The sequence below is a fragment of the Hermetia illucens genome, chromosome 6, assembly GCF_905115235.1.
Source record: "Hermetia illucens chromosome 6, iHerIll2.2.curated.20191125, whole genome shotgun sequence".
Classification (NCBI taxonomy): Eukaryota; Metazoa; Arthropoda; class Insecta; order Diptera; family Stratiomyidae; genus Hermetia; species Hermetia illucens.
In genome coordinates this window covers 27478663-27491290 of record NC_051854.1, presented here as the reverse complement: position 1 = coordinate 27491290, position 12628 = coordinate 27478663, and the positions used below count along the sequence as shown (strand labels likewise).

Sequence of the window (12628 nt, the reverse complement as noted above, 5' to 3'; positions counted from 1 at the left end):
CGTATAACACATATGAATGATATGGCACGCCACCGTGAAATATCTGGTCATAATGATCGAGTCGAAGATGCAGATTCGAAGCATCGCAAACAAGGTTTCACTTAGAATGCTTACGATTAGTCGGCAAATAGATAATTCGGAGGCCCTCCCCTATGTGGTAATGGTAGTTTGCTAATCAGCTCCTCTAAGTTCGTTCGTTTGTACAATTCCCGGTCTTAGTAAGTAGTGCGGCAGGGTGTCAGTATACGATATGTATATTCCTCAGAAAACGTGTGAAGGATAAGAAAGCATTGACTCGTGAGGAGTGGGCTCGAACTCTCAACGTCTGAAAGCAATGCCAGGAGAGCGAATGGAAGGTTAGATGGAACGCACAACTTACCAGGCGGAAGCATGATGAGTACCACCTGTGTAGGCATAATCCCACGGTCTTCTTCCGTCTTTTTGCTGACCTAGGATGCCTAAGAAGAACCCGCCGTCACACAGCGGTATTGATTTGTACTGAATGCAGACTCAGTATTCATACCAGCGGACGACAGGCCCATCTACCTCACCTACTGCAACGAATGGTATGACAGCCGTGTTGTACAGCGAAACTCAACGCTTGAGCCCCTGCTATGGACGCAACCACAACCATCATAAAGCTCAGACAAGGAGGTCAACCGTAAATTCTCCTGGAGCGTATGTTCTCAGAGGGTTGTTATACATTTTTCCATTGAACCAGATAACTTTTGATGAGGCTTCCTGGCAAGAGACACTCCAGATGAGTCCTTTACAGACTGGTGTTTGACCACCATCGCCAAGTATATGGGGTTTTTTTTTTTTTTTTTTTTTTTTTGGAGTAGGGTAGGTGAATGCGTTTACGCACAGAGTGTTGGACTCCCGCAACAGCACGCTGGCGGACTACCAACTAAACACCTCCCTGTCATCAGAGAACTAGCCTGGAACCGTTTGACACATTACTTCGGGCTAGCCCTCCCGCTCTCCCGGCTTTGGGAGCCTTCAAGTCAGGGAATTCCTTTCACCAACGGGAAGGGAGGGGAGGAAGGGAGTTGTTAGTTCAGGGAACCCCTTACCGTCCGATCCCTCTGCCGGTCGAGTTCAATCTTCTTCGTAGTAAGAAGTGCCCGAACATAATGCACAATACGATTCCAGCTGCCAGCGCTCTTCAGCATCTCTCTGACAATCTTGTCTGGAGAGAGCTCCCCTGTGTCTGCATAAAGCTGCTGGCGGAGGCCATCCCACCTCTCGCAAGAGAAAAAGGTGTGTTCAGCGTCATCCGGCACTCTATTGCAGAACACACAATCAAGAGATCGCGCCTTCCCAACCCTGTGCAGGTAAGACTGAAAACCTCCATGCCCACTTAGAAGTTGGGTAAGGAAGTAATCAATCTCACCGTGCTTTCTGTTCAACCACGGGTCTAATTTGTCGATGAGCCGCGCAGTCCACTTGCTCCTTGGCTCATTTTGCCAAGAAACTTGCCACTCGTTAAGGGTGCGTTGACGTTCTTCACGGGCAACCACTTCTCTTAAGTTTTCGCCCTTACGGCGATAGATAGCTTTGCGCTCCTTGGCAAAGAGAGCAACGGGGATCACTCCCGCAATCACCATCACAGCCGGTTCGGAGACAGTGCGATAAGCAGACGCCACTCGCAAAGCTCCCCGCCTCTGCACTTGAGCTAGGCGTTTACGATGCACCTCTTTGTCAAGGGCATCAGCCCATACCTCCGCACCATAGAGAAGGACGGACTGCGTTGCTCCCATGAGGAGACGTCTCCTAGTTGATATAGGGCCGCCCACATTCGCCATTAGCCGACTCAAGGCCGCGACTCCTGCTGCAGCCCTGTCCGCGGCTGCTTTGATTTGCTCGAAGAAGCTCATCTTCGAGTCGAGCATTAAACCAAGGTATTTAACCGCTGGTTTTGACTCTATAGTCAACTCGCCGATCGATATGGGACGCAAGGTCGGGATTCTCCTTCTGGTCAGGATGACTACTTCGGCTTTCTCCAGCGCAAGGTTGAAACCGTGAGCAGTCATCCATCCGCTTACCCGTCGCATCAATATGCCAAGTCTGCTTTGCGCCTGTTCAACAGTGCGTCCGGCAACAAGTGCCGCAACATCGTCTGCATAACCGACCAGGCGCGACTCTTCAGGCATATCGAGTCTCAGCAGACTATCGTAGGAAGCGTTCCAGAGGTCCGGCCCTAGGATGGATCCCTGCGCTACTCCCGACGTGATTTCCATCCTCCTCTGGCCCTCTAGCGTCTCATAGAACAGGGAGCGGTCTTTCAGATAATCCCTCAATATCCGCAAGAGATAGCTTGGCGCGTGAAAGGAGTTCTCTAGTGTGCCCAGCATATCTGTCCATCTTACGGAATTGAAGGCATTTCTGACGTCAAGCGCTATGAGGAGCACTATCCGTCGAGATCGGCGGCTGTGCGCCCCGGCTCGATTAAACGCATCTACGACCTCCATAACAGCATCCACTGTAGATTTCCCTGTTCTAAACCCGAACTGCCTTGCGGATAAGTCCCCGGCAGCACGGATCGCTTCAGCGAGTCTACCCCTGATGAGCTTCTCGAGCACTTTTCCGGCCGTGTCAAGCATACACAGCGGTCGGTATGCAGACGGGAGCTCCGGATCTCCTTTACCCTTACGGATCAACGCGAGTCTGGCCACTTTCCAGCGGGAAGGAAAAATGCCCTCCTTCAAGCACGCGTTGAACGCTTCGAGCAGCAATTCTGGCCGTTGGCGGAACACCAGTTTGTAAACTTCCGCCGGGATGCCATCAGGGCCTGGCGCCTTCATGGGGGTGGCGGGAAATTACGGGCACTCGATTGTATTTACTGAGAGGAAGTAGTTGACGACGCTTGGCACACTTTTTTCTATTGTAGAAGGTTGTAGCTCCATCGCCAACATTTGTTTTGCCGTAAAGCCCAAGTTTTTTGGACTTCCTAATTAAGGCCATGTTCCGAAGCGGAAACGGGCATTTAAACTTGAGGAGAAAAAGATGGAAATGGATAGGAAAAAGAGCAGGGAAACTGTGACTCGCCATAGCCTGATGTAATGTACTATCCGTTTGATGCTAGTATCTGAGAAATACCCGGGAATGTTTTAGCTAGTAGTTTGACCTACCTATAGAATAGAAGTTGAGCACTGTGTGCGTAAAAGTACTCCCCCCCCCCTCCCCTGCAACAAAAATGTGTCTTATTTTCCTCGGTACATTTTTCTTTGTTTTCAGGGTCCTCTCGAGTGAAGTGTAAGATCATCCAGACGTTCTTCAACATCATACTCTCCTCCATAAGAATCATTCAATGGAAAATTAGGTACTCTCGTCCTTCGGCTGTAGGTGCATTTAAAGTAACCGCGAAACGCATTCAACCAAAAGAAAATGCTTCTTGCGTTCGATGAGGAATGGTGTCTGACGGTGATTTCCTTCTCAGTGCTTTCGCAAAGCTTAACGACTTTTTCGATAGTCTAATTTGATGTTCCCCTAAATGTCCTCTATTTTGCTCTTGAAACAATAAAATGCCAAACTCATAATCGCATAGAGCAAGATGGGTAGTATTATAACATTCCAGTTAGGGGTGACCTGTAACTGTAACCGGTTTCTGAATATTAAGTGTCATCCTTGCTCAGAGTGAGCTAGCCTTTTCCGAGTCACAAGTTAAGCACCCGTGGAAATCACACTGGTGTCTCTCATAACGCGCAGTTACCTAGTGATAGATTCCGCCTCATGATGTGAAGGTGAATGGTCTTAAATGTACCCCTTCTTTCTAAGTGAACTCCTCTGGCTCTCTTTCAACCTGAGTCAAATCCACACACACAGAGGCAGCAACTTCAGTGGCAAAGTAGCACGGAATCCCATTAGGCAGCCTTAGAGTACAGACGAGGTAGGTAAATGGTATGTGGTGTTGGCCTAGATGGTTTTCTTATCTTATCCAGCAAAAAACAGATGTATCCGAAAGGCTGATCTTCAATGCTTCTACTTTTCCTTCTCACTTTCAGAAGAGCAAACATGGATCCATGCTGAGAATTTTGCGCCTCTTTGCTTCCACTAAGCTTCCTATAGAGGAATTTTCAAGCATCATTCGCTTACTGCTTCCATTAAGATTGCCATCAATCCGAAATTAATCCTTAAGGAAGCTCTGCCCTTGGTTCCCGCTGGAATGTGCGAAGCTATAAACAGCTGTGCAATGTTGTTGTTACGATGCCACGTATTCGTAGTAACTCGCAACCACGTGAATGCACTGTATCACATACACGGTACTAACACCAGCCTTTATGCTTTAAAATTTGCTCGCGCAAACCCATGTTGCGGTTGAACGTGTGCAAAACTATTCGGTCTCCGTAAAATTTCAAAGAATGTGCTGGAAGTGGAATCTCCTGTGTATAGTCTCTTTGGGCCTGCCCTTAACAGAGAGTTCGCAAACTCTGTTGAGAATTCAATCTAAACTTGGAGTCTTGTTGTCTTAAGTACATACACAGACCTCTTTTACAAACGTTGAGAGCAACCGCCTCCCTGCTACAGCAAAACTCGGTCCAGCTGCTAGCTTGTTGCAGAATCTCTTTGTCGATTCTCCCCGATAATAAGACTGACAAGACTGACCCTGACCAATGTGCGAGGCCAGATGAAAGCAGCAGGATCACTCTCAAGACCATTCGACATCAACAACGGTCTACGACAAGGGGATGCGCTATCATGCGTCCTCTTTAACCTGGCCCTCGAGAAAGTGATCCGTGATGCTGAGGTAAATGCAAGAGGTACGATCCTCTTTAAGTCCACCCAATTACTGGCCTATGCTGAGAATATCGACATCATGGGAAGAACCACCCGGGACGTACAAACTGCCTTCATCCAGATCGAGCAGGCGGCAACTGGGGCGAGATCTTGGACTGCACATCAATGAGGGCAAGACAAAATATATGGTGGCAACGTCAGCACCGATGACGAATCAACCAACAACATCAAACCGCGCTGGTCAAACACGAAGAAAAATAAGGATAGGAGAATACAACTTTGAGACCGTTGACCATTTCTCTTATAACAGCTACGATGATGACATCCGCGCACGGTTGTTGTCAGCCAACAGAGCCTATTTCAGCTTACAAAAACTGTTCCGCTCGAAACATCTCACCATAGGTTCAAAGCTCTGACTGTACAAGACTATGGTCTTGCCAGTCCTCATGTATTCTTCGGAAACTTGGGTTCTTAGCAACAAACATTCCGAACTCTTGGCCGCGTTCGAGGGAAGAATCCTCCGAAGAATTTTTGGCCCCCTACATGAGGATGGACGATTCTGTAGCCTACGTAACGACGAAATCTATGAGTAATACTATGACCGTCAAGTTGTAGTTAAAATCCGGCTCAATAGGTTACGATGGGCGGGTCAATTAATCCGTATAGATGAGGATGATCCAGCCCGGAAAGTAAGGGCAATATCTATGGTAGAAAAAGAAGACGAGGCAGACCCTGCCTGAGATGAAGCGATGGTGTAGGTCAGGACGACAGACAGCTTTTAGGAATATCGAATTGGTGGACCTTGGCGCAAAACCGGGATGTCTGGAGTTCGTTATTAAGACAGGCCTAGACCGGATACCGGTTATTGCGCGGTTGGTGGTGATGATGATGAATTCTCCCGGATTAAATGCTGATGAAGATAGATTTCTAGCATTATGTCTAGTTACAATTTGCTGGACCCACCTAGCTCCGCAAAGGTTTTTAATAAGATCTACCGCCTTGTGTTGAACCGCTTCCCCTTCGTCTAATGTATGGAAATCGACAGTAATTATTTTAGGGCTGCGATCACTAAGTCCAGCACCAAATAATTTATCATCGCCTCGTTTTTAATATTGTTAAACTAGGAAGAGCATAGTATAGTAGATTATCCGTTACCTATTTCATGTCAGTCATCTATTTTAGCTTGCTTTTTACACATCATACATATTTTCTGTACCATTTCGTTCTATTTTCGCCATTAGTGTATCTTGTTTTGAAGTAGGCGAACTGGGGACATCTCCAGTATCTCATTGAAGATATTTGCTCCATAAGCCTAAATTTGATTAAGCTTATCCTCACATGATCTGCAACAATTTGTTGGAGTGCTGTTGATTCTGATGATAACCTTCTACGTGCTTTAGTTCAAATCCTTAGTGCCTAACTGCACTTCACGTACATTACATCCCGCAAATTGACCTTGCTTTTTATGGCTACCTCCTGCTTCCGAACTTCAGCCTTATTGACCTAAGAGAGAAAGCTACTCCTTCGAGCTTTTGCAATTGTTAAACAACATATTCGCCTCTGGTTGAAATGTCCCAATTTGAACCTAATCCAACTTGACTCCATGTAGTATGTAAATGCTCGTATTTTATGATCAAATACGGATTTGTCCTTAAGTGCGTATCCAACAGCTTCAAATCGCCCACATCAGAAGATGAGATAAAAACTCAGCACACGTACACGATTCATGGTCATTTTATACACTTACAATCCAGCTTAGCTTCTCCCAGTTATTAGATTACCAAAATGCCCATAACAATAAACATCAGTTGAATCTCGAAGTCAAAGGACAATTGAATTTTTGCCTTATGAACGGCGAATGGGCACCAAAATAGCAACAATCATCGAGATGACTCTGTTGACATTGAGTAAAAGGTCCTTATAATTCCCTTCCTATCAGCTTATCCTATAAGCGGAGCGAAAGGTAAGATGCGAACATTTTATTGGTTCCGAGGCCATTACGATATCTCCACAAAAGGATCAAATCTTTTTGATTTCATTTGGAGCATTTCAGGGAGATTAGTGGCTTCAATGGCCACGTCATATGAATTTGATTCCGTGATTCCTTGAGAAAATGGAAAAATTGAAGAATAAAGACTCTGCGTATTGGGGGATTAGATGTGCTCCTATTTGCTCAAGTTGTGCGATGGATGTGGAGTGCTATCAAATCGTTGAGTACCCACGTTGCCTGGCATTATATATTTATTTCTAATTTAAGATTTAAGACAGACTATGGAAAAGAAAAAGGAAGTGAATGTTCGTTTAAATTTGCGAAGATTTTATAAGAGACATTTTTTGTGTACCACATGTGTTCTATTCGAAAACCTTTAACTGTACTATGACGGGAGGACGAAACTGAAGAATTCCACCCGCGCAAGAGCATGCCATTCATGCTTGATGCTGTTTTGAGCGTAAGGAAGGGGTTTCTCCATATGTTGGGATAGGGTTTACCATGTTTCCACCTGATATATTCGTGTGGTATATCAAATAAAGAATCTTCTTTTATGATATCAGGCGATGTAAAGGGGAGGAATGGACCAAATGTGTTTCAATTAAATGATTAGATGATGCTTTGAGAAACCGCTCAATATTCAAGTTTAAAAAATATGATGACTTCTCTGTATGTATTTTCAACAACATGCTCTGGGAAGTCTTTTCAGGCTCCGCCTAGAATACTAACCAAGCTAGTCAAGCAAATCAACATCTAATCAACGTGAAACGAAAACCCCAGTTCAGCAGATGCATCAACGCCAGCAACGGGGATTTAAATTTGGAACTCCAGGTACTTCTAAGGTTTTGTTTGTAAAACAAAACCTTATGACCATAAAAAAAAGCCGTATTCAAATCAATTCCATGTCTGTCTGTCTGATCTGAACGTGTAGGCTCTTCAACCACACCCTGATGGTAGGGATCAGTCTGTGAGTCCACAGATTCTTTCCCGAGCATTCTTAACGCTCTTGCCATCTATTTACAGATCTCTATCTCTCGCTGTACTTCGCCTGAAATAAGGGAGCAAATGGCTTCGCATTTTGTATGTTTGCCATTTCATCTGTCAAGATGTCAATCGTCATCATTCCTGCGATAACGAATACTGCATCATCTGAGACAGTCCTGAAGACAGAGCACACCATTAAAGCTATCCTTCTGTAGACTGCTTTCAGTTTATTAGCGTTAACTGACATTTGTGCTGACCGCATTGCCTCCTATAGTGTATTGTAGTGTACCATTGCGGTCTTGAATGAAGTGCTCTAACACATCTCAAGGCCCTGATTCAATTGGATTGTTGCGCCACCGATTATTATTATTATTATTAATGGTTGACTTAGTTTTACGAAACTCAACAACCAGGAGTAATCTTTTATGAATTACTCGCTATAACATCTTCCCAAAGGGTCCAGAAGGCAAATAAGAATGGTTCACCTGGAGGTCTACCAGACTTAGACAACAGTACTAACTTCTGCAGATTTCATGCCGCTGGAAATATCCCTTCGGAATATGTCCGGTCTGCATTTCACGGCAAGCTTAAGGGCCTTATGCGGTACTCCGTCCTGGCCTGGGACTTTACTGTCGCCTATTCTTCTGGTAGTCCGGCAGCCTACTGTTGGTAGTCCGGCAGCCTACTGTTGCAGGAGTCCAACACTCTGTGCGTAAACACAAACAAGTCGGGAAACCGGAAGCTGGACGCTTCAGGTACGAAAGGTTTTGTGTATTTCTTAGTACGTAGCACGTAATATATGCATATATGTATTATGTGAGAATATCCACTTTCGGATGATATTGACATTCATAGTCTTGAATTTGCAAAGAAGCGACAACTTTGACGTATTATAACTTTGTTAGTAATAGTGCGATTTCCACCAAACTTGGTAATATTATGCTCTATATTATGTCCTATATTGCTGCGAAATTTCGTAGTTCTAGCATGAACTTAAGGGGGGTCTTGCAGCGAATTACTAAAAATTATAGTAATATACTATTATTAACTTTATTTGTGCAGATATCACTGTGGAAGGTATTTCGGAGCACAGGCACCATATAGTGGCAGCCTCTTGATTTTTTTCAGATTTTTCGGTTTGGTAGTTTCTGAGAATGGCCCCCGTAAAGGAATGGTCACTTTCAACCACCCGCCCTCCCCACCTTTTCAACAAATGTCAAAACTAAGACCGTCTTCGAAAAGTACTAACCGAGACCTTTAATTTGATACCCCACATGACTATATTTGATGAAAAAAAAATGTACACCCCCCTTTTGCATGTATGGGGACCCCCCCTTAAATTCATCATTAAAGGACGTAACTCACTGTATGCGTGAGCGTTCACAGTTCCCAGCTTTCCACCAAATTTGGTGTCAATCGCTATAACCGTCTCCGAGAAAACTGCGTGTGACGGACAGACAGACAGACAGACAGACAGACAGACAGACGGACAGACAGACAGACAGACAGTAAACCGATTTTAATAAGGTTTTGTGTTTACACAAAACCTTAAAAAAAAATGGCTTACGGGTTAGGTTCTGTGCCAATTATTTTCAAGCAACTTCTCTTGTTCTTTTTTCAACCTATGCCCGAGGTGTTAATTTCATAAATTTGTTCCGGATAAAATCGAGCGGTTTTCAGGAAGTTCTTTAACTACACAAACTATTATTTTCTCAAGTGGCCACTAAATCTTTTTTCATCAATTTGAACGTTAAGGCGGATTTAATCCAGCAAATAACCGCTAGCAAAAATAAACGTGACCCGTAGCCTAAAAAAGTTATACCGCTGACATTGTCCAGGTTGGTGGTGCGGTATGCAATTTCAAGTCATCCTTTTCTGGGTTCATGGTGTTAGCAACATAGTGGGAAATGAGCAGGCCAATGGACTTGCCAAATGGGGTTCCACTCTTTACACTGCTTGACAGTCGCTGAGTTATATATGACAAGGGCTCACTATATGCACTAAGTCAAGGAAGACCTGGCCTTACTACAACAAAACCCGAGTCCTCTGCGATTGCCCAATTCTAGCTAGAACAAGACTGCGGACACTAAGTAAACAGTTCACAGCCCGTCGTAAACGCTACGGGTGGGGTGTGAACACATTCTGCTCCTCCTGTCCTTCCGACAGGAGTCCCGATTTTAAGAACCAGGCATCAAAACAGCACACCGCAGTGATAATTGTTCACCTCTCGCTGATACTTGCTTACCTATGTAGCTGATTTAGAATTTAAGGCGGTAGAAACTGATTCATAAAATGAGATCCTAGAGTAGTTTACCTGTGGGTAAAAGTTTCGCGGCAACGTCAATAAGAAACAACATTAAATACATTTCCGCGTTTTCGTTTAACAGAATAGGTTATGTCAACTAGGATGTCTTAAACTGGAGTCACGGCGATATCATACATAATACTACTCTTTGCCACAGAATCCTATTTGTTAAGAAGATTGAACCAGTGTTGTGCTTTTTTCCCCATTTTTCAGCCCCCAATTGGATTGTAGCAACTCCAAAGATACAAAGTGGATGAATTCTTCGACGACCTGTCTATTAAGTTTTCAATCCTAGTTGCTTTGCTTTTCAAGAGTAAAGTCACTAAGATTCAAAGCTTGGCGAGGGAACAAAAAGATAATATTTATGTATGTAAAGCTACGCTTAAGAGTGAGAGATGCTATTGTTCATTGAACTTCCCCTTTAGCAAAGCAAAGCTGTCTACGCCATCAGTGTTAAGAAAAATAGGATTTTGGAGTAATTCTCTTTCCTAGTCATGAAGAAGATTTAGAGAAAACACTCCTGTGAATCTGAACAAACTTTTTCTATTTTTATAGTACGTTAGCTGGCATAACTTTCTTCAATTTGAAGTATCTTAAACTTTGATGCAAAGACTTCAAACAATGTCACCCACCTGCTGAAATTTCCCAAAACTTTTCCTGAGTACTCGTTCCCCATTGTATCTGATATTATTGTTTCAATCTATGCGACCGTAATTGAGTTGAATCTTCTTCGCGGAGTCAACTGTTTTGAGCTTCTATGAGACACCCGGGGGTTCCCTCGCGGCACTTTTGTATCAGGGTAAGTGGAAGTTGGCACAGCCTTTGAATTTCAAATCACCCAAAGGTTAATAAATAGTTGAGCTGAGCGGCAACAAGTTGGAACAACTTCAGATATGGAAGTGATGGCTGCTTTCAAATCTGTTGGCAATTGTTCACGAAATCCCCTCGAAATAATGAAAACTTTAACTCGCGTCGGAATATAATTCAAAGGAAGAAAGTTTGGCCGTCAAGGAAAACGCGAAAAAACGAGGGAGACTTTAAAGACTCGAGAAGGCTTGGGGGTTAACACGGAGGAGCATTAATATGCAAGAAGTTTCCCTTCCGGATTGAAGTTTATAAGGTTTGGAAGTCGAAGGTGTAGGTGGCAAAGTATTAAGGAACATTTAGACGTAATTTACTTACCTGTCTCTCATTTTCTCTCATCTGTCTGCGAGCCATTTCTAGGAGCAATCTTTGTCGCAGCACATCGAGAGGATTTACGATCGACAGTGATGGTTTCATTCGTTTTTCTATTCCCTCCTGGAATGAAGGAAAGGATTGGTTAATGTTTGTTGTCTTCGGATGAATATACGTATATTGTAAGTTATTGCAATTATTCTGTTTCTAAGTGTTTGCAGTCAAGGGTAGCTCGGGAGTTTTAACATTTTTATCAAATACTTTACTAAGCTCAAATACTTTACAAGCTCCTTGTAACCGATGGAAGTGAGAATACAGCTCACGATTTATAATATCAGGATATATTGGTTGTTGGTTGGCTGGTTGGTTGCATATATCCTGAAAGTTTTGGGAATAATTACAGTAATTTGCAACATTCAACGGCTTCAGGTCACCGCAATATTAATTAAGAGGGTTTGGAAAGGGTGCGGACGATTGGCTATGATATATTTTTCCAAATTTTTGCTCAAATTCCAAGTCAAAGTCCTCCACATTTCAGTAGTATCTCCTAGTACACAGGTTTTAACTGAAAAATGTAAAATGGCATCGCATTCTGGTGTTACGATTTTTGAAAGATACGCCACATCCATTGTTATAATTGCAAACTCCAAGTTGTGAAACTCAGAATTAGCAAAGCAAAGGCAACTGTGATGACCTCTTGATCGGCGAGTTGTGTTACTTCCGGCCGAGTGGAGAAACTACCTAACATGATTACTCAGTACCCCATTACGACAAGGACCAGGTGACTTGCACGAATCTAGATGATAGTCATATAAAGATGCTGACGGCGATGATGAAATCCACGCATGGTTGTTGTCAGCCAACAGGGCCTATTTCAGCTTACAAAAACTGTTTCGCTCGAAACGTCTCACCACAGGGTCAAAACTCTTACTGTGTAAGACAAAGATCTTGCCAGTCCTCATGTATTCCTCGGAGTCTTGGGTTCTTAGCAAGAAAAATTGCGAACTGTGGGCCGCGTTCAAGGGAAGAATCCTCCGAAGAATTTTTGGCACCCTATGTGAGGATGGACGATTCTGTAGCCTACATAACGACGAAATCTATGAGCGATACCATGACCGTCAAGTTGTGGATAAAATCCGGCTCAATAGGTTACGATGGGCGAGTCAATTAATCCGTATGGATAAGGATGATCCAACCCGGAAAGTCTATAAGAGCAATATCTAGTAGAAAAAGAAGTCGAGGCAGACCCTGCCTGAGATGAAGCGATGACGTGGGTCAGGACGACAGACAGCTTTTAGGAATATCGAATTGGTGGACCTGTCGCAAAACCGGGATGTCTGGAGTTCCTTATTAAGGCAGGCCTAGATCGAATACCGGTTGTTGCGTTGTTGATCCGACTCAATGGTGATCCAATATAGTGGAGAAGAGGCTTTCAA

General features: G+C 43.9%; 1 protein-coding gene across 2 annotated transcripts in view; it reads right to left on the bottom strand.

The window, feature by feature from the left end:
- LOC119659422 (diuretic hormone 44) overlaps positions 1 to 12628 on the bottom strand; it is a 221642-nt gene that overhangs the window by 6042 nt on the left and 202972 nt on the right. For both annotated transcript variants that reach the window (XM_038067499.1, XM_038067498.1), the window contains exon 3: positions 11199 to 11315. In XM_038067499.1, coding sequence (XP_037923427.1) covers positions 11199 to 11315 — 117 coding nt within the window. The remainder of the gene's footprint in view (positions 1 to 11198; positions 11316 to 12628) is intronic.